The 26,119-nt window shown below is 46.3% G+C and overlaps 2 protein-coding genes across 2 annotated transcripts in view; one reads left to right on the plus strand and one right to left on the minus strand.

The window, feature by feature from the left end:
• Positions 1–7,925, plus strand: part of LOC107118601 (collagen alpha-2(V) chain-like) — a 29,892-nt gene extending 21,967 nt beyond the window's left edge. Inside the window, exons 10-11 of the mRNA XM_015420964.1 lie at positions 2,932–3,171; positions 5,994–7,925. Coding sequence (XP_015276450.1) covers positions 2,932–3,171; positions 5,994–6,140 — 387 coding nt within the window. The 3' untranslated portion in view covers positions 6,141–7,925. The remainder of the gene's footprint in view (positions 1–2,931; positions 3,172–5,993) is intronic.
• Positions 7,926–17,783: 9,858 nt separating this feature from the next.
• The window catches only part of LOC107118602 (collagen alpha-1(III) chain-like), a 44,732-nt gene continuing 36,396 nt past the window's right edge, over positions 17,784–26,119 (minus strand). Inside the window, exons 30-33 of the mRNA XM_015420965.1 lie at positions 23,598–23,604; positions 21,580–21,767; positions 21,047–21,289; positions 17,784–18,203 (exon numbers count right to left, since the gene is read on the minus strand). Of these exons, the coding sequence (XP_015276451.1) occupies positions 18,057–18,203; positions 21,047–21,289; positions 21,580–21,767; positions 23,598–23,604 (585 nt within the window). The 3' untranslated portion in view covers positions 17,784–18,056. The remainder of the gene's footprint in view (positions 18,204–21,046; positions 21,290–21,579; positions 21,768–23,597; positions 23,605–26,119) is intronic.

Below are 26,119 nucleotides of genomic sequence, written 5' to 3' on the forward strand. Positions count from 1 at the left end.
AAGCTTTGAGCTCACTAAGAGAGACTTTTCGCAGCGTTCATTGAAAAATTTGGATAAATATTTTGGTATTTGGCAACCTTGTGCTTGGAAATATCTGTTGAACTCCCTGAGGAAGACACTGAAACAGGAGGATATCTGGACCTCAGCCAAAGGCTTGGCAGAACAGCTCCGTCTTACGGGCCCTGCGGAATTGAAGAAGATCCTGCAGGGCCCTGATCTCAATATGGAGCGTGTTCCACCAGGCAGGGGCCAGGGCGGAAAAGGCCCTGGTCAAGCCAAGACAGCCTTTTTTGGGCCAGGGACCACCAGGAGATGTTGATCCATGGAGTGTAACGCTCTTCGGGGCAAACTCAAGACAGCTTACAACATTTCATGTTAAGACTTTCCTTAGATATTTTGTTCATTTCCTAATAAATTCAGTTTGTGAAAGGAAAGTGATAAATACAGTCAGCTCAAATATGAGTGTGCATTTGGTTATTGAGGTATGCAATTTTAATGTAGTGTACTATGGGGAATCGTTGATTTCTAAAGCAGAAATGGTCCCGATATTAATTGATACATGAACTGTACATTTTCACTGTTATGCTGCAGTTGGGCTTCATTTAATTTTTTTAATTACTATTTACATAGGGGATTTATTCACTGCTTCTCTAGAGGTGCGCTTGAGTAAAAGTAAAAACAGTAAAATTATTTTAAGAACATAAGAACATAAGAACATAAGAGATGCCAATGTTGGATCAGGCCAAAGGCCCATCCAGTCCAGCACTCTGTATCCCACAGTGGCCAGAAATACCAGTGCCATCAGGAGGTCCACCAGTGGGGCCAGGACATTAGAAGCCCTCCCACTGTTGACCCCCCCCCAAGCACCAAGATGACAGAGCATCACTTGCCCCAGAGTCCCTATCTATACCTTGTGGCTAATAGCCACTGATGGACCTCTGCTCCATATGCTTATCTAATTCCCTTTTGAAGCCGTCCATGCTTGTAGCTGCCACCACTTCCTGTGGCAGTGAATTCCAAGTGTTAATCACTCTTTGGGTGAAGAAGTACTTCCTTTTATCCGTTCTAACCCGACCGCTCAGCAATTTCATGGAGTGCCCACGGGTTCTTGTATTGTGAGAAAGGGAGAAAAGTACCTCTTTCTCTACCTGCTCTTTCCCATGCATAATCTTATAAACCTCAATCATGTCACCCCTCAGTCGTCGTTTCTCCAAGCTAAAGAGCCCTAAGCGCCTTAACCGTTCCTCAACACGCTGGGCACGCTGGGGGCGGGGCCACGGTCATCCGAGGGAAAACTCTATGGTTTTCCCTTGGATGATCATGGCCCCGCCCCCAGCGTGCCCGGCGTGGTTGCGTCACTTTCTGGAGACGTGTATCAACCTGGGAGTCCCCCGCTTCAGGATGAGGTACGACTTGGCAAGCCTATCCACCAGGCAGGGGCCAGGGCGGAAAAGGCCCTGGTCGAGCCAAGACAGCCTTTTTGGGGCTAGGGACCACCAGGAGATGTCGATCCATGGAGCGTAACACTCAAGACAGCTTTCAACATTTCATGTCAAGATTTTCCTTAGATATTTTGTTCATTTCATAATAAATTCCGTTTGTGAAAGGAAAGTGATAAATACAGTCAGCTCAAATATGAGTGTGCATTTGGTTGTTGATGTATGCAATTTTAATGTAGTGTACGATGGGGAATCGTTGATTTCTAAAGTAGAAATGGTCCCGATATTAATTGATACAGGAACTGTAAATGTTCACTGTTTTGCTGCAGTTGGGCTTCGTTTAGTTTTTTAAATTATTATTTACATAGGGGATTTATTCACTGCTTCTCTAGAGGTCCGCTTGAGTAAAAGTAAAAACAATAAAATTATATTTAAAAAAAATCCTAACTTATCAATAGAAAAACAAACAGGCTGGTAAAACCAAGCGTTCAAGCCATTAAAAACCCTTAAAATACCCACAAAATGGACCTCAGACCAGAAACAGTCCATAAAATAGCTATAAAAAAAAAGGAAGCCAGAATCTCTACTCAGTGTCTGTTTACTGTCTTTTGGTCAGTTACATTGAGGGAACTTGCTTTTGGTAACTGAGTCAAGGAAACCTCCCTAACCTGACGTAATCTTTCTGACAAAAGGAAGCCAGAATCTCACCTCAGTGTTTATTTACTGTCTTTTGGCCAGTTACAAAGTATTGGGGGGGGCAGGGAAAGTGTAACTGCTGGCTCACGTTTGAGAGTCATTTTACTCATTTAAGCTGAAATATTCCACACGTAACACTTATGCTGTCGAATCCCATCTTTCTTCGTTTAATAAAACATGCTGTTTTGCCTTCACCAGTCTCTTATTCGTCCAGTTGAATATTCAGCAAAAGGGGGATTAAAATGTACCTCATAAGTATATCCAATATTGTTATAAAGGCGCCGGTGGCACTCTACCAAGATTTAGTCATAAACCTTGTTCTCAAGAATGTGGACAACTGGTGATTCAAAGATAAAGAGAGGATAGTGTGAGGGAGAGGCTGTTTAAAAAGGTTCCAGGTAACTACAGAGAACCCTGAGGGGGTTTAATATAATAAAGGAGCCTGGGGAACAGACCTGTGGCGGAAACACCAGTGGCACTCTACCAAGATTGTCATAAACCTGTTTTCAAGAATGTGGACAACTGGCAATCCAAAGATAAAGAGAGGATAGTGTGAGGGAGGGGCTGTTTAAACAGGTTCCAGGTCACTACAGAGAACCCTGAGGGGATTTAATACATAATCCTAAACATAATAAAGACTTGAACTTGGGTATAGTGCCTCACCATGCTCAGGCTTCTCCCAGAATGGCCACAGGACTGAAAATGTCCGGTCTCTGGCCTGTGTCCACCCCACCAGTGAAGGAAGAGGCACAGAGATCAGGGCTTGTAAATTGATATTTCTTCGTACTCGTTGCAGTTTGTCTACGGTGATAACGAGTCCCCCAACACTGCCGTCACGCAGATGACATTCCTGCGTCTGTTGTCCAAAGAAGCCTCTCAGAATATCACCTACCACTGCAAGAACAGTGTTGGCTACATGGATGACCAAGCCAAGAATCTGAAGAAGGCCGTGGTCCTGAAGGGGGCAAACGACCTGGAAATCAAAGCAGAAGGAAACAGCCGCTTTAGATATACGGTCCTTCATGACAGTTGCAGTGTAAGTGTTTCGCTGTTATTATCTTTGCAGAGCTGAATTTATCATGAAGTGCAGAGAAAGAGAAAGAGAATGCATGGCACTGAGGTTTACATGTGCCAGATTGACAGCAGTGTGGGGAAGCGTGGGACCACATCCTCACTGTTGTAATTAGTGTTAAGGCGGGCCTGTAGTTTCTGCCTATGATTCCCAAGCAAAACCCAAGGAGGAGGAGTCACTGCAGCTGGAAGTCAGCTGCCCAGTGTGTGGCAGTGCAGATGTTGTGCCCACACAGAGGGCCATATAAGATTACCAGGCCTCAGCTAGCAAGCCCAGGAAGCACTGGATGGGGGCGGAGATTCCAGAAACCAGTGTTGCATGACACCATAGTGTTACTTCTGCTTGCATGCCCAGAGGCGACGTCCTGGTGTTGGCAACAGAATCTGTGAAAACTGTAGAGATTTGGGAAGTTTCTAGAGTGTTGTGTAATAGTTCCCTCCACCCGTTTTTGCTCCCCCTGCTCCATCAAGCAGCAGTGGGAGCCCAGAGGATGGGTGCAGGAGGCTTCCCACCATGGTGGGTAACATGGTACCCCAGGCCCATAACTGTTCTGAGCCAGTTTGGTGTCGTGGTTAAGTGCGTGGACTCTAATCTGGGAGAACCGGGTTTGATTCCCCACTCCTCCACTTGCACCTGGCTGGATGGCCTTGGGCAAGCCGTAGTTCTGATAAGAGCTGTTCTTGAAAAAGAGCAGTTTCTGTCAGAGCTCTCTCAGCCCCAACTACCTCACAGGGTGTCTGTTGTGGGGAGGGGAAGGGAAAGGAGTTTGTAAGCCGCTCTGAGACACCTTTGGGTAGTGAAGGGCGGGGTATAAATCCAATCTCTTCTTCTTTTTCTTCTTCTTCTGTAGCATTAGTTAATATATGAGCAGCCTGAACAGGCTGCTTAAAGGTTTCCATGAACTGTAGTGGTTACACTTTTTCACCACCAGCACTAAAATATAATGAGAAAGGTCCTTCAGATATGTGCCCTTATCCAGTTAAGAGGCCATGGGCATGAGCCAAAGCAAGCTTCCACCCCTTTACCCCTAGCTTGGATGGTGACTCATGTACAGTGACAGGGGCTGAAACCAGATGGGTCTGGATCTGCTTACAAAACTAATTCTTGGGGATAATTCCCTAGTTGCAATTCAGAACCTGTATGAAAAAAGAGTAAGAATCCAGAGCCCCCTAGACCAGCCTTTTGAATGGAAAGCGTTCCTCCTACACTTTGGTGAAAACTAATTGCTGCTGCTCATACGATTTCCTTCCTTGTCTGAGACTACTTATCCAAAGCTCTGGTTAGATACCCCAACTCAGCCCCCCCCCCCAACCTTTTTTAACCTGTGGGCACCTTTGGAATTCTGATACAGTATGGTGGGCACAGCCACAAAATGGCATCTAGAAGAGGTACAGCCAGTAACAAAATGGCTGCCACAGCGGTTTACCTTCAGTCACATAGTGAAGTTCCTTCTGCTGTGGTGACAGCTGCTACCAAAGCAATGCTTCTAAAAGCCAATCAAATCTCCAATGGCCAATCAGAAGTCTTCTCTGAAAGGAGAGGAAGGGGCTGACCTTCAGTTCTCTTTGCTCTCTTCCACACCAAACATCTGATGAGAGTGTCTAACCAAAGTTATGCAGGTACATTCCCAATTGCAACATGCAAATGGTTTGTACCAGGGGCATGAGGAATAATATCTCATGGTTATTACTATTGGGGTTAACTGGTGTGGTTAGTCCAGTTACCACTAGTTAGCAGAGTGCTTAAATAAAGCTACAAATGCAATGGAAGCATGCTGGGCCCATAACCTATTAGGGTTAACTAGTGTGGTTAGTCCAGTTATCACTAGTTAGCAGAGTGCTTAAAGAAAGCTACAAACACAGGTGCATCACTTTACCAGGTTATTCAGCTTACAAAGCTACACAGAGGCCCTGTTCACACACGGAAGTAGCTGCGGGAGAGCCACGGGTGGTGGGCGGATTATTCAGGTGCGATCACACCGCCACATCTGGCAAGTGGAGCGCACCCGCAGCCAACCCATGGCTTCCCGCAGAAAACCTGGAGTTAAAAACTACCTGCTTCGATGCAGTATCTTCCAGTTAATGTGTGGCGCGGGTGGGCGTCTGATTGGAGACGCGCTGGTAGCCCGTCGCATCCAGCAGCCACCCGCGTCAGGCGCATGCGAACGAACGTGGTCCTGCTGTGTTTCTGCTGTGTTGCCTCACCGGTCTGATTGGCTGCTGACGGACGGAGGACGGAGGAGCCGCGGGGAAACGTGAGATCACACTATAGCGCTTCTTTTTTCTCCGCAGCTAAAAGCCTCCGACCCGTGTGACCGGGGCCAGAGTCACATTGCAAATGTAGAAGTTAAATACTTCTCTCTTTATTTGAGAAGTATACTTTGGATAGGAAAGAGTAGATACCGGATAGAGTACTAACTTACTCGCTAAAGGATGGAACAGATGGCAATAGGCCCATCTGCCTCATGGTGCCAAGAGAGGACTGCATGTGTGTGTAGGGACAGAAATTGTCTTCATCACAACTGAGAGAGAATGGAAGGAAGGGGAATAGTTCCTGAGAACACAATCTGCATGTCAAAGAGGACAGTAGCAGAAGAGTAGATACAGGAAGAAAGGTCAGTGTGTCTCTCTAGCTATCTTGTCTCTCTTGCCACTCAGTCTGGAGGTCATCACATCTGGAACTTCCAACAGTTACTAGCTAGCCCAGCTATCTTTATTGGTGCACAGAAAAACTGACGAGTAACCCTGAATTCTTGTCTGTCTCCTGTTTCTCTCCCCCTCACCCAGAAACGCAACGGGAACTTGGGCCAAACAGTTTTTGAGTACAAAACGCAGAACGTGGCACGCTTACCAATCGTCGATATTGCCCCAGTGGACATTGGAAATGCCGACCAAGAGTTTGGAATAGAGATTGGGCCAGTTTGTTTTGTGTAAGACGGGGAAAAAAAGAAAAGAGAAATAAAAAGGGAAACGTCATACCAATTCAAAAGCTTCGGGAATCAGCGGCAACAGCAGCAAAACGCAAGAACTTAGACGGAGTGAAGTTAATCCTGAGACTCTTGAAGTAATGGCTGACGACGGATCAGCATTGTACATAACCGTTCTTTCTCAACCCCCGGCCTTCTTTAGAATATTTATTTTACTTTTTTTTTTTTGCAAGCCTTCAGTCTATGACCCAAGTCAACATTTTAACAAGATAGTCTAATTTTATGAGGACAAATGACCACCCTTTGATGCAAAACCCACTAACACATTGTTCGTGCTTAGAGATAATAATGATGATTGGTTTTTCTTATTCTGGGGTTTTTATTCTTCTCAGCTTACGTGAGTGTAATTCACATCAAGCATTGTACACAGACGGATATATGTAAGAGTTTTAATTGTCCGGTCCTAAAACTTGCTACAAAGTCCAGCTCACCGCTGCATCAGGGAAGCGTCCTTGAAGACGGCATCCATTGGTACGAGAAGCCAGTAGATGAGGGACTGGTTGGGTAATTCAAATTTAGCCCTCGCTGACCTTTATGTTTGCCAAGTCACTCTTCTGTGTTGAAGGGAGTAGCCCAGCATTTCACTAAAATGTACTCTCTTAAAGCTACAGGAGTCCTCTCAGGGTCTAGTCTTGGGAACTTTACGATACCTTGGCCCTCAGCCCCGACAGTGCCATCCTAAGCAGAGTTTACACCCTTCTAAGCCCGTTGACTCCAATGGGCTTTGAAGGGTATAACTCTGCTTAAAGTTGCATTACCAGTTTCTCCAGTGCCCTTGACTTTTTCCTTCTTGCTCATAGAATATAGCTTCCTGTCTCACATTTCCCCCATGCCCTGTTTTCTTGGAATAACATTTTAAATTGACCTGTATTTCTTCATGGGTCTTCTTTTCAGCCTTTGTAAACTATTTGACATCCTTCACTGCGTTTAGGTCACCTGCCCCTGAAGGTCAACGGTGTCATGCCCCAGAGTCCACTCCCCGAAGCTGCCAGTCTCTCCAAGGGAACAGATCTTTGTCCTCTGACCTCCAGCCCTCCCGAGGGGTGACCCTACTTACCTTATTTGCCACCCCCTCAAGCCTTGTGTGAGCGTCCCCCCCCCTCACCATGGACCTGTTCTTTCTCCTCCGGTATTAGGTTGTAAGCCCTTGGGGCGGGACCATTTCTTCTTGTGCCCTCAAGAGCACATCGCCAGTAACCGGGATTTGGAGGAACGGCAGACTAGCATTTACAAGGGAATTCTAAACAGAGTTAGACCCTTCTAAACAAATCAAAGTCAGGAGGCTTCAAAGGGTGTAACTCGTCTTAGGATTTCACTGTGAGTCTGTTACAGACTCCTGTTCTTCATCCATCCTGAAGCTTCATGTAAGCCTCATGTACACCCGTCATGCACTTGGTTTACGGCAGACTGTCGTCTTCTTCATGTGTCCAATCCCCCAAAAGTGTTTACCTGTGGAAAGCCCAGTTGTGGTGCAGAAGGTTGAAGCGAATGGCATTCAAGTGCTTTCTGGCCATAATGCTATGGTTTTAATTTAAATACTTACCATACCTCAATGGGTGCTTTGTTAGTTCCCTGCAGAAATGAATGAGCACTAGGCTTAGAACAGATAAAAGGAAGTACTTCTTCATCCAAAGAGTAATTAACACGTGGAATTCACTGCCACAGGACGTGGTGTCAGCTAAAAGCATAGACAGATTCAAGAGGGGATTGGATAAACATAGGGAGCAGAGGTCCATCAGTGGCTATTAGTCACAAGGTCTAGATGGAGCACTCTGTCTGGGGCAGTGACGCTGTGTATTCTTGGTGTTTGGGGGCAATAGTGGGAGGGCTTCTGGAGTTCTGGCCCCGCTGATGGATCTCCTGATAGCACCTGGGTTTTGGCCACTGTGTGACTCCAACATGGCTTCTCTTATGTTCTTAACTCCAACTACCATCAATGGTCATGGATTTGATCATGAGTTACCCTAATGTAAGTCCCATTCATGGTATTGCTGGTTGGGAGCGGCCCTTCTAATTGACTTATCTTCCTCTTCCTGAACAATTCCTCTTAAATGCGACAGAAGTTGAAAAGATTTTCCTGGATTGGAATCCAATTCAAAACTCCTGACAGACTTCAGCAACATCAGGTTTTCCCTACCGCCTCAAGGGTATGGTCCCAGTTTTGTTTTGTCATTTATTCCCACATGCTATTCCCGACCAAGTCTTAGTACAAAGATTAGAGACTCCCTATTGCCGAGATCAACTTTCACTCACGAACCGGTCATGCATCACCAGTAATTCTAACTAACTGGCTTTGAATATGTCAGGGCGAACAAAGGGTTCATCATTCCTTCGGCATGAGCTACCTCATCTCTAGAAGCTGGGATGCATTTAAGAATCTAGTGTTTGTTCTAGATACAAATAAAGAAAAAGGTGCTATGCTTCTGTTATAATTCCAAGAATGGAGATAGGCAGGGCAATATAATATTAAAATATATAAAATGAAATGTAAAAAAATAAATAAAAGCAATGGTGCTATAGTGGTTTCTGTAAAATCCTGAGGAAATGAAGACGGTTGCCATCAACTTTGTGATAGAGTTTAGATATTAGATTACTGGTGTTTGGAAAAAATGTTATACACTGCATTTTTTTCTTATTAAGATTATGCCATATACAGAATGCTCTGTACATCAGCGTATCTTCCCCCCTCCCCCCATAGAGCATGTGGATACAAACCTAATTCTAGGGTCTGTTTCTTTGTCAAAGAACTGTGCTCTCCTGTTTTTTTTAATTTCTTTTAAAAATAAACACAAAAAAAGAAAGAAAAGCCATACGCATAGCTTTATTCATGTATCTTTGCAAAAGCATTTAATTAAATACACATTTCTTGTTGAGCAGCGGCTTCCTTTTGTGTGGAGTCCTTCAAATGAGGTCTGCCCGTTTTGGGAAGAGGGGAGAAAATAGGATTGCGTTGTGTGTGTGAATGTGTGAGCGAGAGATATTATTGGATTTCTGAATCGCCCCATCCCTGAGTACACAGGGCTCCGAGCGATTTACACCAGGTTAAAACATACCAAAATACAGATTAAAATCAACAGTCCGTTTATCTTAATTACACAATCTCCAGATGGCGTCTATCATTTCACTTAAAAACCTCCCCTGAACTGATCTTTCACCTCATGGGCAGGTTATGGAGGAGGCCGAAGCGGGCAGGGTAGGAGGAAGAAGAAGAAGAAGAAGAGATTGAATTTATACCCCGCCCTTCACTACCCAAAGGTGTCTCAGAGCTTACAAACTCCTTTCCCTTCCCCTCCCCACAACAGACACCCTGTGAGGTAGGCGGGGCTGAGAGAGCTCTGACAGAAACTGCTCTTTTTTCAAGAACAGCTGTGCCAGAACTATGGCTTGCCCAAGGCCATCCAGCAGGTGCATGTGGAGGAGTGGGGAATCAAACCCGGTTCTCCCAGATTAGAGTCCGCACACTTAACTACTGCACGAAACTGACTCTCAAGGAGGAGTAAGGAGGAAGGTGCCAGCTGTGATGGAAATGGTTGCTGTCCTCAACCGAAGGCCTGGCAGAAGCTCTCTGCCTTACAGGCCCTGCGGAATTGCATTAAGTCCCGCAGGGCCCTGATGGAAGCCCTGGCTCTGGTTAAGGACAACCAGATATCTTTGGGGCCAGGGATCACCAGCAGGTTGCTCTCAGCAGATCGCTCTTGGCAGAGAGTAATGCTCTCCCGGGGACATACCAGAGGAGACGATCCTGGAGATTGTCATGGGTACTGGCTCTGCTGAGGCTGACTCCTCCTCCGATGAGGAGCAACCCAGCCTCCTCTGGAGTCAGCCCAGAAGAGGAACCCTTAACAGCACCTGAAGGAGAAGAGGCCCCAGCAGCTGCACAGGAGGAGCGACAAGGCGGAGAGACTGAGGTGCAGCCGGAGGGAGAGACTGATCCAGAGCCTGGCCCAGCACACCCAGGTGGAGACACCCCAAGGCCAGAATCCCCACCTCGTTCTCCTGAGTGTCCCCAGACGCAGGGCACGCCAGCGGCTGAATGTGCAAGAGTGCCAGACTGCAGCTGTTGCAAAGGCAACATGAGGGGCTGTGAATCTTGGCAGATTGACTCCCAGGGTAGGGAGGACCTGGTCTAGGGTTGCCAACCCCCCCCTCCGGTTTGCCAGGGGTCCCCCGTTTTTTGGGGGGTTCTACCCGCCGCTGGCCACAGGGACGGCGGGGGAAGCCCCACCCCCAACACCCACAGCCACCCCTCTATCTCCCTTTAAGGGTGTGCAACCCTTGTTTCATCCCAAGCGCGAACTCCACAAGCTTGCAGGGAAAAGCCAGCTTCGTTCTTAAAAGGGAAACGCAGCTTCTCTTAAAGGGGAAACGCCGGCTGCTGGCTACTTTAAGTGCAGGGAACTGCTGTTTCTGGAGATCCGGCGCACGGCGGGGGGGCGGCAGACGTCCCCAACGTGATGTCATCACGTTGGGGATGCCCCACCCCTTCCAGGAACGCCCCCAAAGTCCCCCGCTGGGGGTGGAAGATGGACTTGGCAACCCTAACCTGGTCATAAACACCCCCACGCACCTGCCTGAGCACGAAAGCGACCGTGAGTGCTTGGACCTGATCCTGGCTGTTAGTCTCCTCACCTTACTCCTAGCTCCTGCAACCTTTGACTGACTTCCTGGCTTTCTGACCTTTGGCTCTTTTGCTTGGCTTGATTTTGGACTGTGTATCCAGTTTCCAGTGCATGGTATCTGTGGTGACTGGCTGACCCAGCACAGAGATACACTGGTTCCAGATAGAGAAACATGACCACAAAGTTGCAAGCGGTTGTTATACATTAAATTATAAAGGGTTTTTGTTTTTGTGTTTATGACAATGCTGAACAAAAATCAAAAGCGAATGAAACCAGATACTTGCCAACAAAAGCAAAGGATTCGGCAGCTCTGGCTTTGAAATTCGAGATTTTCATTGTTGCTGAATAAAATGCTCTGATAAAAATCAGTTTGTCAGTTTAAATTGCATGGGTACCTCAGAGGAGATGTATAAGACTCTGTTGTGCTAGTAAGATCATGGACGAAAGTTTCAACAAAAACGTCTGTTCTACCCAAAGCTTTGTGTTTGTTTCCATGCGTAGGACAAAGGCCTTCTCTTCTGGGGTCACCTACTTTGGGCGTGGGGGGCGTAGGGAAAAGTGGAAAGGAAGATGCTTTTTTGTAACTGTTGTGGTAGTGTCAATTAAAATTATGTGCACAGGTGCACGTTAGTTATGTTGAGTATTTGAATCTCCACGAGCTGCTATTCTTAAGATACCACTTCAAGTAGGTCACCTGTCATCAACCATCAGACATGCCTTTTCCATTGTAGAACGGGGTCCCTAACAAAATTTGAATTTCCAGGAGGCACTGTAAGTCCATTATATTTTATAGGGCTTTTAATGGGATATAGACTGTAGGCATCTTTTAGGGGCGGGGTTTATTTTGTATGTCTTCAATTGTATGTTTTAATGTGTGATTTGTAAGCCACCGTGAGGAAAGGTGGTTTATAAATATTTCAATTAATAAATATTGTAGCTATAAAATATGAAACAGGCTGTGATTCAAAGACTCTGGTATATACTTGCCAGTTTCACCCTGTAGTCCAATTTCAGTTCTCCATTCCGTGCTGTTAGGAGTAAAAATAATCTCAACACTATCAGAGTATATACTACATTTTTCTCAAATATGTCAGGGGGAGGAAAACTCCACAGGGCAATTCACTTGATTAAGGTTGAAGAACCCAGGTAGGCCTCCCACTGATTATCTCTGTTGAGTGTCAGTGGGAGAATTGTTCAAAAAAAAAAATTACACACCTCTATGGTTTTACCACAGAGCTTCCAGTGATTCCTAGAGCTACCCATTGTCACTTCCAGGTTGTATCCGGAAGTGATTTAGTAATGTTGGCAACATTGCATCCCCCCTATGTCCCCCCAATGTTCCCGCTGGTTGCCAGGCAACCGTAAACACGGGTAGTACGAAGTTGTATAAGATGGAGAAAGAATTTGTTTCACTTTTTCCTACTTGTCAGGGTCCATTTAATTCCATTCTCTGTTAAGGGTTTAATTAAAGCAACTTCAGATGCTTGGCCTCTGAGCATTTTGGCAAAATAAATGATAAACATTGCAATCCTGCTTTGTTTTGCTAGATGAACTCTTTCCTCCATTCTGCTGCCATAATAATTACGTAACCTCTGGGAAGGAATCTCAGAGTATTTATGGAGCAGCAGTGTTCCCTCTAAGCTGAGTTCGTGTGAGCTAGCTCACAATTTTTTAGCCTCCGGCTTACACATTTTTGTCTCAGCTCAGGAAGGATGGGCTCCAGAGCAAACTAATTTATGCAGCAGCCAAGTCGCTCGCTCACAACTTCAGTGCCAGCGGCTCACAAAGTCGGATTTTTGCTCACAAGACTCCACAGCATAGAGGGAGCATTGCTGGGCAGAGTGAGTTTCCACTTTAGAACCCCTAAACTGACTGGAGGACCAGTTTGGACATCCATCAGAAGTGTTCAGTGAAGAATGGTATAAGCAGACACATCGTTTTGCCAGCCTTGATATCCAGGAACTGAAGTCGAAGCATGTTTCTTTTGATTTCTATACAATCAAAGAAAAACAGGACTGGGCTAGCACGTTGCTTCAAACTACAGTGCAGTTCATGGCGTACCTTCAGATGATGTATACCAAATTAAAATCCCTTCTGAACAGTGATTCAGCTGTAATGAATGCAAATTTGTGGCATGAACACATGAAGCTGCCTTATACTGTACTGTACCCTTGGTCCAAAGTTGAAGAGGGTTTTTTTTTTGTTTGGTTTGATGCTCTCTTCCGGGTTTGATTCCCCACTCCTCCACCTGCACCTGGCTGGATGGCCTTCGGCAAACCATTAGGGCTGCCAAGTGGGGGCGGGGAAACCCCCGCTTTGGAGGCCCGATTTCCGCCGCTGCGGAATCGGACCCCAGGGGGAACTCCGCCCCCCGAAGAGCAGCGTGGCTGCGTCACCGGAGGTCGCCCACATTGGGGGCGTGGCCCGGATCGCCAGAGGGAAAACTCTATGGTTTTCCCCCGACAATCGGGGCCACACCTCCAATGTGGGCGACGTCGCACGTCACGTCCGTTGACGTGCTGGCGCAGCGCGCGTGCTTTGCGCACACACACAAACATCAGGAGATAGCTCCCAGAGCCTCAGGAGCCTCCCCCGCTGGTGAGTTTTTAGGACTTGGCAACCCTACAAACCATAGTTCTGGCACAACCGTTCTTGAAAAAAGAGCAGTTTCTGTCAAGAGCGCTCTCAGCCCCGCCTCCCTCACAGGGTGTCTGTTGTGGGGAGGGGAAGGGAAAGGAGTTTGTAAGCCGCTCTGAGACTCCTTTGGGTAGTGAAGGGCAGGGTATGAATCCAATCTCTTCTTCTTCTTCTATGCCTCCAAGGCCACCCTCTGAGACAGCGTTTGTGGACACCGCTGTACTGAAGAAGTAGTGTGTGTGTGGGGGGGATACAGGCCCAACATTCCCATAGGCAGGTTGACACACACCAGGCATTGCAGCTTATGGGCCTGGTATGTTTTGTCCCAGACTGGCCACCTATAGAGCCTCTGCATTATCCAAAGCTCTCTCCTGGGGACAGAGGGGGGAGGGAAATTGGGTTGCGAGGTCCCCCCTGGCATCCAGTGGGGGATGGGAGGTTAGGGTTGCCAGATCCAGGTTGGGAAGCTTCTAGAGATTTGTGGGGTGGAGCCTGGGGAGGACCGGGACCTATCTCAGTGGAGGTACAATGCTATAAGAGTCCACCCTCCAAAGCATCCATTTTCTCCAGAAGAACATTGATCCCTGTAGTCTGGAGATCAGTTTTAACGTCAGGAGGTGTCTAGGCCCCACCTGGAGGCTGGCCTCCCTAGGGGAAAATCATACCAGCAGCAGAATATTTTTTTCCCAAGAGAAAAGATGGAGGCTTCCCCTAAAACCCCTCCTCTTTGGCCTAAGCTCTCCCCCACACAATCGCACTTTTAATCCTTCCTTCAAAAAGCTCAGGGGCCTCTATCTTCTTCCATTCTACCCATTCCACAACTCTGAGTTCGCCCGGAGTGGCTGGTTACAGAAGGTCACTCAGGGATAGGGTTGCCAAGTGTTACCTTCCTCCGCAGTGGGGGACCCCCAGGCCAATCACGGAGCTCACGCGCATAGCGCGCGCGCTCCCCGCATCCACATTACCAGGAAGTGATGCAATGACGCCGGGCACACTGGCGGTGCGCCCACGGCCATCCGAGGGGAAACCATGGAGTTTTCCCTCGGATGACCGTGGCCCCGCCCCCAGCATGCCCGGCGTCATCACATCACTTCCTGGTGACGTGCACATCGGGGTGATCCGGTGGCAGCAGGGAATGGGCCTCTGGGGCGGGGTTTTCCCCGCCCCCCGGGGGGACTTGGCAAGCCTACTTAGGGAGCTCTGTGGCAAAATGGAGGCCGGATCCTGCTTCATCCATCTCCCACTCTAGCTTCCCAACCACCACACAACACTGGCTTTCAAATAATCTGTCCTCATATTCCCAACCCAAATGATGTCACTTTTTCTACAGCTGCTTTTGTTCTGTCTTCCATCCCGCTTCCCTGTTTCTTGTTCCTTTCCCCTGCCAAAATATCGATAGGAAGCTCTGTAGAGGAGGGATCTGTCTCTGTTGGCACGTTGTTCTATATAAATTCTGTGTACTTTGTTGCTGTAAATATTAATTAATATTAATTAATTAATAATGAGCCCTGTAGAGCACTGAGGTCTACAAATCAACACCTTTTGGTAGTTCCCCGGCCCAAGGGACGTCTGACTTGCCTTGACTAGGGCCAGAGCCTTTCCCGGCCCCCACCTGGTGGAATGAGCTCTGTTATATATCGCGATGGAACCATACTTGCGGAAGGACTCGCTAGCAAACATGCAGAATACCGTTGCTTGGAACGCATCACAATAGAAGGCTTGGATCCCAGAATGAACCAATAGATTGATCCGGATCCTGGTTGTAGCCAATTGGTAAACAATACGCTGTAAATAGCCTATCGTGGGATGTGGTATGTGTGTTGGGTGTGGGGTGTTTCACGAATATAAGCAGGGCTCTGACCCGGCAAGTTTGTCTTACTTTTGAGCTGAAACCACTAAATAAATATGAGTTGGGCACTCTATGCGTCTGAACCCACTACATTTCAAGCTCCGTTATGAGATCAGGGCCCTGTGGGATTTATTACAATTCTGCAGGGTTTGCAAGACGGAGCTCTTCCGCTGGGCTTTCAGTTGAGGCAGTGGGCGTCCCCCTCCCTTTGGTTGGCCTCCCATCAGTCTCCTGGATTTGAACGGCCACCTGGGAACTCCCAGTATTGTTCTATTTTAGCTACTGAGTCATTGAATAGATCCTGTGTGGTATTTTATGATTATTGTATTGTTTTGATCTTGCTGTGTTAAAATGGTTTTAATTGTTATTGTATGTTAACATTGATGGAACTCACCCTGAGCCTGCTTGTGGGGAGGGTGTGATACAAGTTCAATGAAATAAATAAACTAATAATAAATATTATCCAAAGCCGATTTCTGCAGATTCAGCCCATTGACCCATCTAGCTTGGTGCTGCCCCCTCTGACTGATATCAGCCCTGTAATATTTTTGACTAAAGTCTTTCTCCACACTGACAACCTGATCTCTTTTTCACTGGAGATGCTCGGACTGAACCTCGGACATTCCATATGCAAAATATGTCCTTGATCCCTGAGTCATGGTGTCTCCCCATAAGTATTCAAGACAGCAGCTGTTTGGGATGGGTGTCCTTGTTCAGAAGAACATAAGAGACGCCAATGTTGGATCAGGCCAAAGGCCCATCCAGTCCAACACTCTTGTGTCACACAGTGGCCAGAAATACCAGTGCCATCAGGAGGTCCACCAGTGGGGCCAGGACATTAGAAGCCCTCCCACTGTTGACCCCCCCCCCAAGCACCAAGATGACAGAGCATCACTTGCCCCAGAGCCCCTATCTACACCTTGTGGCTAATAGCCACTGATGGACCTCTGCTCCATATGCTTATCTAATTCCCTTTTGAAGCCGTCCATGCTTGTAGCCGCCAGCACTTCCTGTGGCAGTGAATTCCATGTGTTAATCACTCTTAGGGTGAAGAAGGACTTCCTTTTATCTGTTCTAACCGGATAATGTCATGATGAATGCATGACTGGTGGTGGAAAGTACTGTCAAGTTGTAGCTGACTCATATTGACCCCGTAGTGTTTTGAAAGCAAGAGATGAGCAGAGATTGTTTTTAAGGGATTTTAATATTTTGTTTGATTTGTATCAGCCTGTTGGCCATCTTCTGCAAGCCGCCCAGAGCCTGTTTACAGGGTGGGCGGGGTATAAATGTAAATATAAATAAATAAATAAGAGGTGGTTTGCCATTGTCTGCCTCTGTGTAGCGACCTTTGACTTCCTTGGCGGTCTCCCATCCAAGTCCTAACCAGACCCTGCTAAGCTTCCAAGATCTGACATGAGAGGGCTAGCCTACATGAGAGGGCTAGCCTGGACAATCCAGGACCGGACAATGATTGAATTTCATCATGTCACAGCCAACGTTTGGTGACCCCCATAGGGTTTTCAAGACAAGAGATGGACCAAGGTGGCTTACCATTGCCTTCCTTTGTGTAGCGACCCTGGACTTTCTTGGCGGTCTCTCATCCCAGTACTAACCAGGGGTGACCCTGCTTAGCTTCTATTTTTTTTCCTTAGCTTCTAAGATCTGACGAGATCGGGCTTCCCCTGGGTCATCCAGGTGACTAGTAAGGCATATTCGTGACTATGAGGAGTTTTTATTACAATATTTTATTATGTGTCTGTCTCTGTAAGGAAAAGACCAACAACCATATAAAAGCTTACAAAGATGGTTAACCTCCAACACGATAAATGTGTTAATGTGACAAAAAAAAGAAGCTCATGATTCTGCATCTTTATTGATGTTTTACAGAGTGAAGGAAGGAAAGTCCTCAGACATGGCCTACCGATGATATGACTTTTGATGAGAGACATGTACAATTGTGGTCAATCCTCGATGTTCGAAACGCAAGTCAATAAACCTGGCTTGCAGATTTAGAAGTGAAAAAAAATAATAATCACACAACTTAGCACCATCACATTTAATTCTTTTACACTTCCCTCAATTTTAGTGGTCTTGACCAGCAATGACAGGAAAGTATAGGAGCACCCTTGAAAACTTCAATGCAGTCCAGAAATAAAATTATATTAGTCTGTTGACACTAGGGCATTCGCTTCTTCTGATACACTGGACTCGCTGAACCACAAATCAGTACAGAAACAGCCAGATGTATTCATTGGTTCCAGCTTGCTTTCACTTGGGCTTTCTTGGTGTGAATCATCCAACTCATCCCAGTTTCTGTCCATGATGAGGTAGTTGAAACAGGGAATCCTCTCTAGCTTTGTGAACTGCATCTGATAACGCAAGGTCAACATGGATGCTGGAATCCGTCAGTGCTTGATGGGTTGGGTGAGCATTCATTTGACATGACACAGTTCATGTTGTACTGAGTGTTGATGTTGTAATGTAGCAATATTTTGTTTGTTTGTTTGTTTGGAAGTGGGATTTGGGTGAAAGAAAACAGAGCAAATGGCGTTTTTGTTGTACGAGCGGAGTCAGAAAATGGTAACCCTTTACGTCAATTTATCTCTTTCTCTTCTTTTCCCCCCTCCAGAATTTTGGTAAATAAATAACTGGGACAAAGTTGATTTGGTTCTACTAGTTGATAAGGTTTAAAACGAGAAGAGCAAAGATGGAGCGTGAATTGGTTTGTTGGGGTTCGGAATGAGCATTATTCTTGGTTTTATAAGAAGCAAACTGGGCCAATGTCCACACCAAATTCCTGATTGGGAGCGCCAATATCGAAGGGTGCAATATCTATCACGGGCAACCTCATTGTCTTGCGTGTTCGGTACTCGAAGACTGTTCTGCCCCATTCATCGCTGTGTTTCTGTGGAATGTGAAAAGAGGAAATCACATTAAAAACATTCTCTTAGAGTTTTTTTCTTTTTAAATTAGACTCACTACAAAAGCAGTGTGAGAGAAAGCATGAGGGAACTCTTCTCTGCAGAGGCATTTACTGTGGGGAAATGTTGGTTCCTCAGATGTGGGAACAGAGGTGCACACAGGACCTGGAAGCTTGGGCGGAAAGAAATATCTCCTTCTGCTTCATCTCTCACCACATCTGAAGTAACTCTAAGTTCCTTCTTCAGCTGGCAAAGCAATATCCTACATTTAAGTTGCACGTCTTTGTCACTGTCATCCAGCTGCCCGCCCTTAATGTTCAAACCGAGGTACCTGACCTTTTGGCTCCATTTTAGTCTTCAGAACAGGCAAAGGAATGCCACCACAAAATGGCTGCCATGGAGACTAAGGTCTCTGTACAAGTGACTTTTTTTGCTTGCATCTTCCTTTGATATGGATTTTTGAAGGAGAACACAATGGCTATAGTTCTCCACATAACATTATTTCACAGTATGCCGCAATTTAAAATCTGTTTGAAGCAGGGCTTTTTTCGTTTGTTTTTTTTAAAAGAGGAGCCGGAACTCTCAAGAGGGAAAGGAAGTTTTCAGTCTGTATACTGAAAACTCACAAACTTTTAAACATTTTAAAAAGAATTTTTCAAAGAGGTTCTGGAACTCTGTTCCTGTGCATTCCCCCAGGGAAAAAGCCCTGGTTTGAAGCAATGTGAAGATACTTTTTCAGTATACAACTCAGGGATACTTGGCGATATCCAGTGCATACTGCTAGACCCATGTGGCAGAGAAAGTTTTTTAAAAAAATAATAAACACAAGTCTGAATACCAGACATTCAAAGCAATGCAGTGGCTATGGGGGAAAAGTCTCTTTTTGTTACATCTATGGGGGGGGGAGTCTTTTGGAAATGCCTGTTATCAGAAAATCTTTTTGGTTTCGTCTGGCATACCCCAAATAATGTAGAAACAACAGAGAGATCATGGGAAGGATGCAAACAATGATGAAAACAACCGTGATGTAGTATTATGAAAATATATTTAGACTGCTGTTTTGCAGTGAGTAGTATTTCTTCAGCATGTAATAAAGATGTACGCATGCACGCACACAACGGAATATGCATATACTACTGTTTCACATGACAGCTTTTTCTAAGTTACTTGATTGTAATTGTTTTTCCTCTCATTTCAGTGACGTGTAAACTAATGTTACTTTTATGCAGCACACTTAGAAAAAGCAGTCTAAATATATTTTCATAATACTACATCACGGTTGTTTTCATCATTGTGTATACCCTGAATAATGGCTACTGGCTCTCCTTCTAGTGCTGTTTATGTGCTTTAAATCAAATGATTTAATAATTTTAAGTATATTTTAGAAGAAGAAGAAGAGGAGATTCTACCCAAAGGTATCTCAGAGCAGCTTACAAACTCCTTTCCCTTCCCCTCCCCACAACAGGCACCCTGTGAGGTAGGTGGGGCTGAGAGAGCTCTGACAGAAACTGCTCTTTTTCAAGAACAGCTCTTATCAGAACTACAGCTTGCCCAAGGTCATCCAGCCAGGTGCAAGTGGAAGAGTGGGGAATCAAACCCAGTTCTCCCAGATTAGAGTCAGTGCACTTAATCACTACACCAGACTGCCTAATTTTAAATTTTTAAAAAATGTTTGCTGCCTTGTGAATCCTGGTCAGGTAGAAAGGCAGCATAAAAATGTTTTAAACAAACAAACAAATGAATAAATAAATAAACAGTGTGCACAAAACTGGAGGGAAGCTGGGCTACCAATGATAAGATAGTAGAAGAGAGCAACAAGAATGATCAGGCTAAGTGCCTTGGGAATGTTTAGTTTGGAGAAGAGGAGGCTGAGGGGGGACATGATTGCTCTCTTTAAATATCTGAAAGGCTGCCATTTGGAGGAGGGCAAGGAGCTGTTCCAGTCGGCAGCAGAGGAGAGGACCTGAAGCAACGGGTTTCAGTTACATGCAGAAAGGCTGGATATTAGGAAAAACTTTTTCACGGTCAGGGTGGTTTAAAGGTGGAATCAGCTGCCTAGGGAGGTGGTGAGCTCCCCTTCACTGGCAGCTTTCAAGAAGAGGCTGGACGAATATTTGTCAGAGATGTTCTTTGCTGGCCCTGCATTGGGCAGGAGGTTGGCCTAGATGGTCTGCGTGGCCCCTTCCACCTCTATGATTCTATGATTCTATCTACTGGCATCTACCTCCTCCCTACTCTATGGAAACCCCTCCCCTCAGTGAGCTCCAAATAGACATCGCTCCTCATAAAACTTTGCAGAGGAAGCAAAGTGGTTTCCATTTGGCCCCATTTCTTAACTGTCACTAAGGTTGCCAGGCGGGAGGGTTGTGAGGGAGCCAGCATCCTGTGTGAAAAATGAAAAACAAAAAATAAGGCCTCATCTGCTCACAGGAAATTCTGACCATAGAATTCCTGGTTAATCCTAGAGCTACTCGAAAATGACAAATGGTAGCTCTAGGAGTTTATGGAAACTCTGTTGTAAAACCAGAAGTTCTTACCATAGAGTTTCTGGGGGATTCCTAGATTCCCGTGGCAGAGTTGGCAGCCCGAACCCTAAGCAAGAGCAAGAACTCTATTGCTGGAAGTAATTTTAGTATGGATAAAAGAGGAGTAGCCGACTCCCTTGGGGGAATTTGCCCACTTCTAAGTACCACTGTTGAAGACCAGGACTGTTCCCTAGACAGTCCAGAGGCTTAAACTGGGTGTTGGGGTTTTATAACGGCAAAATGTATCGAGTCACTCTTAAAAAACCAAACAAAGGAAAGGTGCTAAAGTTTTGTGTCCTTACAGTGCATCCATCTTCCAGCACACTGTATGTGAATTTGCTGTTTCCTTCTGCCTTGATTTCGCTGTCGGTGGAGCTCATGAGCTTCAGGGCCCTTTTCACGTTCCCGCTGGCCTCATCCATATAAGCGATGCTGTTCTTGCAGTGATAGGTGATGTTCTGTGAGGCTCGACTGGAGAGGATCCTAAGGAATGCCAGCTGGACATCTGCAACTTCTTCTGGGAGCTCGGGGTCACCATAGTTGAACTGCAGCAGAGACACAAAAGGAGCTCCTTTGGGCAAACCGGCCTTGAGATTGAGTCGTTCAATGACCAAGAAATACAAAAGAGTTAGCTTTGCTGAGAAGGCACTGAAATACCCTCTCTGGTCAAGGTGACAGGGACAAAGGTTAAGATGGATAGATCTGTTAGTCTGTCCGTCGCAGTAGAGAAGAGCAAGAGTTCACTCGCACCTTAAGGACTAACTTTGTGGTAGGGTGTGAGCTTTTGTGAGTCATTACTCACTTCTTCTGATACAAAGGTTATCATTCTCCTCACCTGGAAGCCACCGTTCATGGACTCTCCAAACCAAACGTGCTTCTTTTCTGGTCCTGGGCTTGTCCACCAGTTCTTCTGCGGAATACTTCTGGGGTTGGCATTGATGCATGTCTCACCAGTTTCCATATTGCAGAACACTTTAATAGCATCCAGTTTACAACCTTGGTTAGGATCGATCCAGTACTCTCCTGTAGTGACACAAAACAAGAAGGTGCAGGGACTGGGTTATTCTTCAGATGGCGTGTATGTTGCAACAAACAAACACACACAAAAGTACAAAGTTTCTGAGTCAGCACTAGGGATGGATACGGACCAAACCACAAGCAAAATTCATCATGAATTTTGTTCTGTTCGCTGTTTGCAAACCAAAGTTCGTGATGGGTCTACCATCACGAACATCCATGGACTGATAATGTAGTTTGTGGCAGTTCATGGACAGAGCAAAAAGCAGGGGTTTAAAGGGACTCAGAGTCCCCTTTAAACCCCTGCTTTCTGCTCCCCACAAAAGCCTGTTTAAAGGGACTGCAGTTCCTTTCAATGAGGTTTGCTGGAGGACACAAATCACAAACCAGTTTGGTTCGCTTGGGAGCCTCTGGTTTGATTCGTGGTTTGGCCACGAACCGTAAACCGAAATGAACTGCATTTTTGCAGTTCATACCCATTCCTAGTCTGCACTGTGGGAATACTGTGAACCTATGGAAATGACTCTGTACCAGGAGTACGTAACCTTTTGACGTAAGTGTCAAAAAACATACAATGTCAACTGGAAAGATGTTTTTGTGTTGATGCAATTGTGATCAAGGTTATACTTTGTCAGATGGAACAGGAGTGCTGCCAGTGCCTCAAGGGCTCACCTCAGACCCATCTGATGGCCATCTGGGCCATGGCAGTGATGATGGGCATCAGTCATGCTCATTGTCTTCTCCCTTGCCACCAGGCATAGCAGCACGGCCATAAAATCATCTCTCCTTCTGTACCAAGCTAAGTACGTTGTTTTTGTTCAACGTACCCCCTGCTCTATTCGTAAAACAATTGCGCTGTCTCAAAATCCTGGTCCTGTCCATACGAGGCCTTTTGGGCCGGGAGCGGGATGGAACGGGGGCGGAGAAAAAGGGCACGATCCCACGGCAACATCTGGGAATCATTGCCTGCCCGTCCCTGTTCCATCCCAAACGCCGATACCGCGCTGCAAAAAAGCACCACCTACCTAGGTGGTTGTATCCCTTGAAGCGGCTCAACGTGGGTCCTGGGATCGGGCGGCGCGTCCTTGCGCTGCCGCATCTCGGCCCCCAGACGTACTGCGCATGCTGGAGCATGCGCAGTTCGGCAGCCTCCCCCTCCCCCTCGTCTCTTCCTCCCCGGCATCTGATCGTGCTGGGGAGCAACGGCGCCACGGCTCAGGGGATCGTGGGATCCCACTGCGGCGTCTCTTTTTTGGTGCGGCTTTTAGAAGCCGCGCTTTGCCCAGTGTTTTCCCTGCCGTGTGGCAGGGGCCTTAAATAATTTAACATAGGAATCCCTAACTTTGTTGCATCTGTAGGTCATCTTGGAATTTTGAGACGTCTGTAGGTCATCTTGGAATTTTGACACCAAAATGGCTGCCATTGGGGCAGGCTTGGCTCTTTGCTTTGGGGAAGAAACACTGTTTAGTTTCAATTGCTTCCTCTGAAAGTTGAAAGATATGCTCCCTGCACAGTCCCAGGGAGATATTTTTAAGCCAACAGACAGAAGAAAGTTTGTGTCTGTAACTAAGCTTAGGGCTGGCAGCTGTTTTGCACCATCCTGGGATAAGTGCAACACTTTGTCAGACACTTTGCTGCTGATAAAAAAAGTGACACAAAGCTCGCTCCTGTTTTCTGCTCCATGCCAGAGCCTTTCAATTTCATCCCGGAGATTCAAGAAGCAAACAAATGCCAGGAAATACACCAGCAGACTCCACAGGGCTCCAGACACCACCCTGCTGTGTTTATGTTATCACCCATAAAACCCTGACATTGCTTTGTCACTACATGCTCTACCTTCTTGCTCAAATAGAGATATAAGAAACAGACCAGGTGAGTCTTCTCTGTCTAAGGAGCTCACACCATTGTCTCCTAAAGTACATGTGGAAGTTATCCCCTCAGCAAAGAGGTATTCATCACTATGGCCAGCGGCTGTCTCAGTTCCTCTTGCCATAATCTGATCAGCTATGATCAAAGATCTCACTTGCAAATGGTGGGTTTCACAACTTCCAGCAATCTGTCGGTATCAGGGAGCAAATAAAGGGAACTAAGCAACAGCAACAAACAGTCACTACTGATGAGTCTGGTATGGGTTCTCTCTAAGTAAACTGGAGTCCAACTCAGACCAGATAAGAGCGACTTTGTCAGCAAAGACACCCACAAAACATCATAACATGCCACAGATATTTCTTCCTCCAGCGGGTTGGGTTGAGGCTCCAATAGACCTTGAACCGGCAGAAAATGGCCGCCATGGGGCACAGTAGAGTTGCCGGCTCCAGGTTGGGAAATACCTGGAAGTTTTAGGGCTGGAGCCTGAAGAGGGTGGGGTTTGGGGAGGGGAGGGAATTCAATGGGTTATAATGCCATAGAGTCCATCTTCCACAGCAACCATTTTCTCCAGGTGAACTGATCTCTGTCACATAGGGTTGCCAAATCTTTTTTACCTGGTGGCGGGGGGCTCCTGCCCGGCGTCCTGAGTGCGTGCACGCGCGTGTGTGGCTGCCATTTGAGGGGAAAACTCTATGTTTTCCCCTCAAATAGCTGTGGCCCCGCCCCCAGCGTGCCCGGCGTCATGATGTCACATCCGGGTGACGTGCACGTGGGGGTGGGGTTTCCCCTGGGGCCCGATTCCACGGGGGCGGAAATCGGGCCTCCAAAGCGGGGGGAAATCCACCCCCCGGGGGGACTTGGCAACCCTACTGTCACATGGAGATTAGTTGTAATAGCGGGAGGTCTCCAACTACCACCTGGAGGCTGGCAGCCGTAAGACACAACCAAGTACAAAATGGCCGCCGCTGTCATGGAAGCTAGTGCCAATCACAAATGTTAGGAGATTGCAAGGCAAGCTGCCTCCTACAGTAAAGGCAACGGTTTCTGAATGGATACTCCCTGCAGACACAAAGGCTCATCTGAAGCACCTCCAGTTAGTGTTGCCAACTCCAGGTTGAGAAATTCCCACAGATTTAGAAACCAGGAAGGGAAGGGACCTCAGCAGGGTATAGCACCACAGAGTCCACCCTCTAAAGCAGCCCATTTTCTCCACAGAAACTGATCTCTGTCATCTGGAGTTCAGCTGTAATTCCAGGAGATCTCCAGTCCCCACTTGGAGGCTGGCTACCCTCCCACCAGCTCCAAAGTGGTGGAGGAAGGCCAGGATTGGTTCTTTGCTTTAGGGAAGAAGAAAGTGGGTATAAAATAAAAAACATGTTGTGGATCACTGGGTTAGATGTAGATGTGTGGACCTGTGTTCAAAGACAACATGGTGTAGTGGTTAAGAGCAGCGGACTCTAATCGGGAGAACCGGGTTTGATTCCCCACTCCTGCATGTGAAGCCTGCTGGGTGTCCTTGGGCCAGTCACACAGTTCTCTCAGAACTCTCTCAGCCCCACCTACTTCACGTGTTGCCTGTTGTGGGGAGAGGAAGGCAAGGAGATTGTAAGTCGCGTTGAGATTCCTTAAGGTAGAGAAAAGTGGCGTATATAAACCTACTCTTCTTTTTCTTCAAATTCCTGCCTGGACCATAAAGTTTACTTGCTGTCCTTGGGCAAGTTGTTCTCTCAGCCTAGCCTGTTTTTCAGGTTGTTATATGAGGGTAAAATGGAATTCAAGGCCACGAAAACCCATTGCATACAACATACAAAAGGGCCCATAAGACTGACACTGTGGCACACATAGCCTATACTTTAGTGTGTACTTCATCTCACTTGTCTGAATTTATCATCTTTTGCTCATTCTGTCTGATTGACTTGGCTTTAGACTAGAATGGTAGCACCTCATCTACGTGGATTCCTATACTAAAAGGGTTGAATAATATATGTCAATTCCATTGCTTCATGCAAGAGAGAGCTGTTATTTTTGAAGAAGGGATACTTCAAAACAAAGAGAAAATATTCAGAAACTTTGTCAAAATCATTTTGAGTTCAGCATTAATAGTTTCATTTTTATATGTTTAAGCAAGTCTTTGGCATTTTTTCATTGAGAAGTTTGTACTATTGTACACAGACATACAAACACGTTGCATGTTTTGTTTGTACTTAGCATTGTTAAAAAAATAACTTTCTTTGCCATTGTTCTTTAAGACGCCTGCTTAAATTAGTATAAGTGGCTTAAAATAGAAAAAAAAAGTTTATTTGGAAATGATTTAAATATATTTTCTTTAAATATATTTTCTTGATATATTCTGCACATTGTCATGGTATTTGCTAGTCTTAGTTGCTGAAGCGCATTGACATACAGAATATAGCTTTCAGGGCATTTCTCAAGGGCAGAGCCTGAAAGCGGACCGCCTCTCCCAGTATGACCCCTCTGTTACCTCCAGG

The sequence above is a fragment of the Gekko japonicus genome, unplaced genomic scaffold (assembly GCF_001447785.1).
Source record: "Gekko japonicus isolate JY-2015 unplaced genomic scaffold, Gekko_japonicus_V1.1 scaffold3240, whole genome shotgun sequence".
Taxonomy (NCBI): domain Eukaryota; kingdom Metazoa; phylum Chordata; class Lepidosauria; order Squamata; family Gekkonidae; genus Gekko; species Gekko japonicus.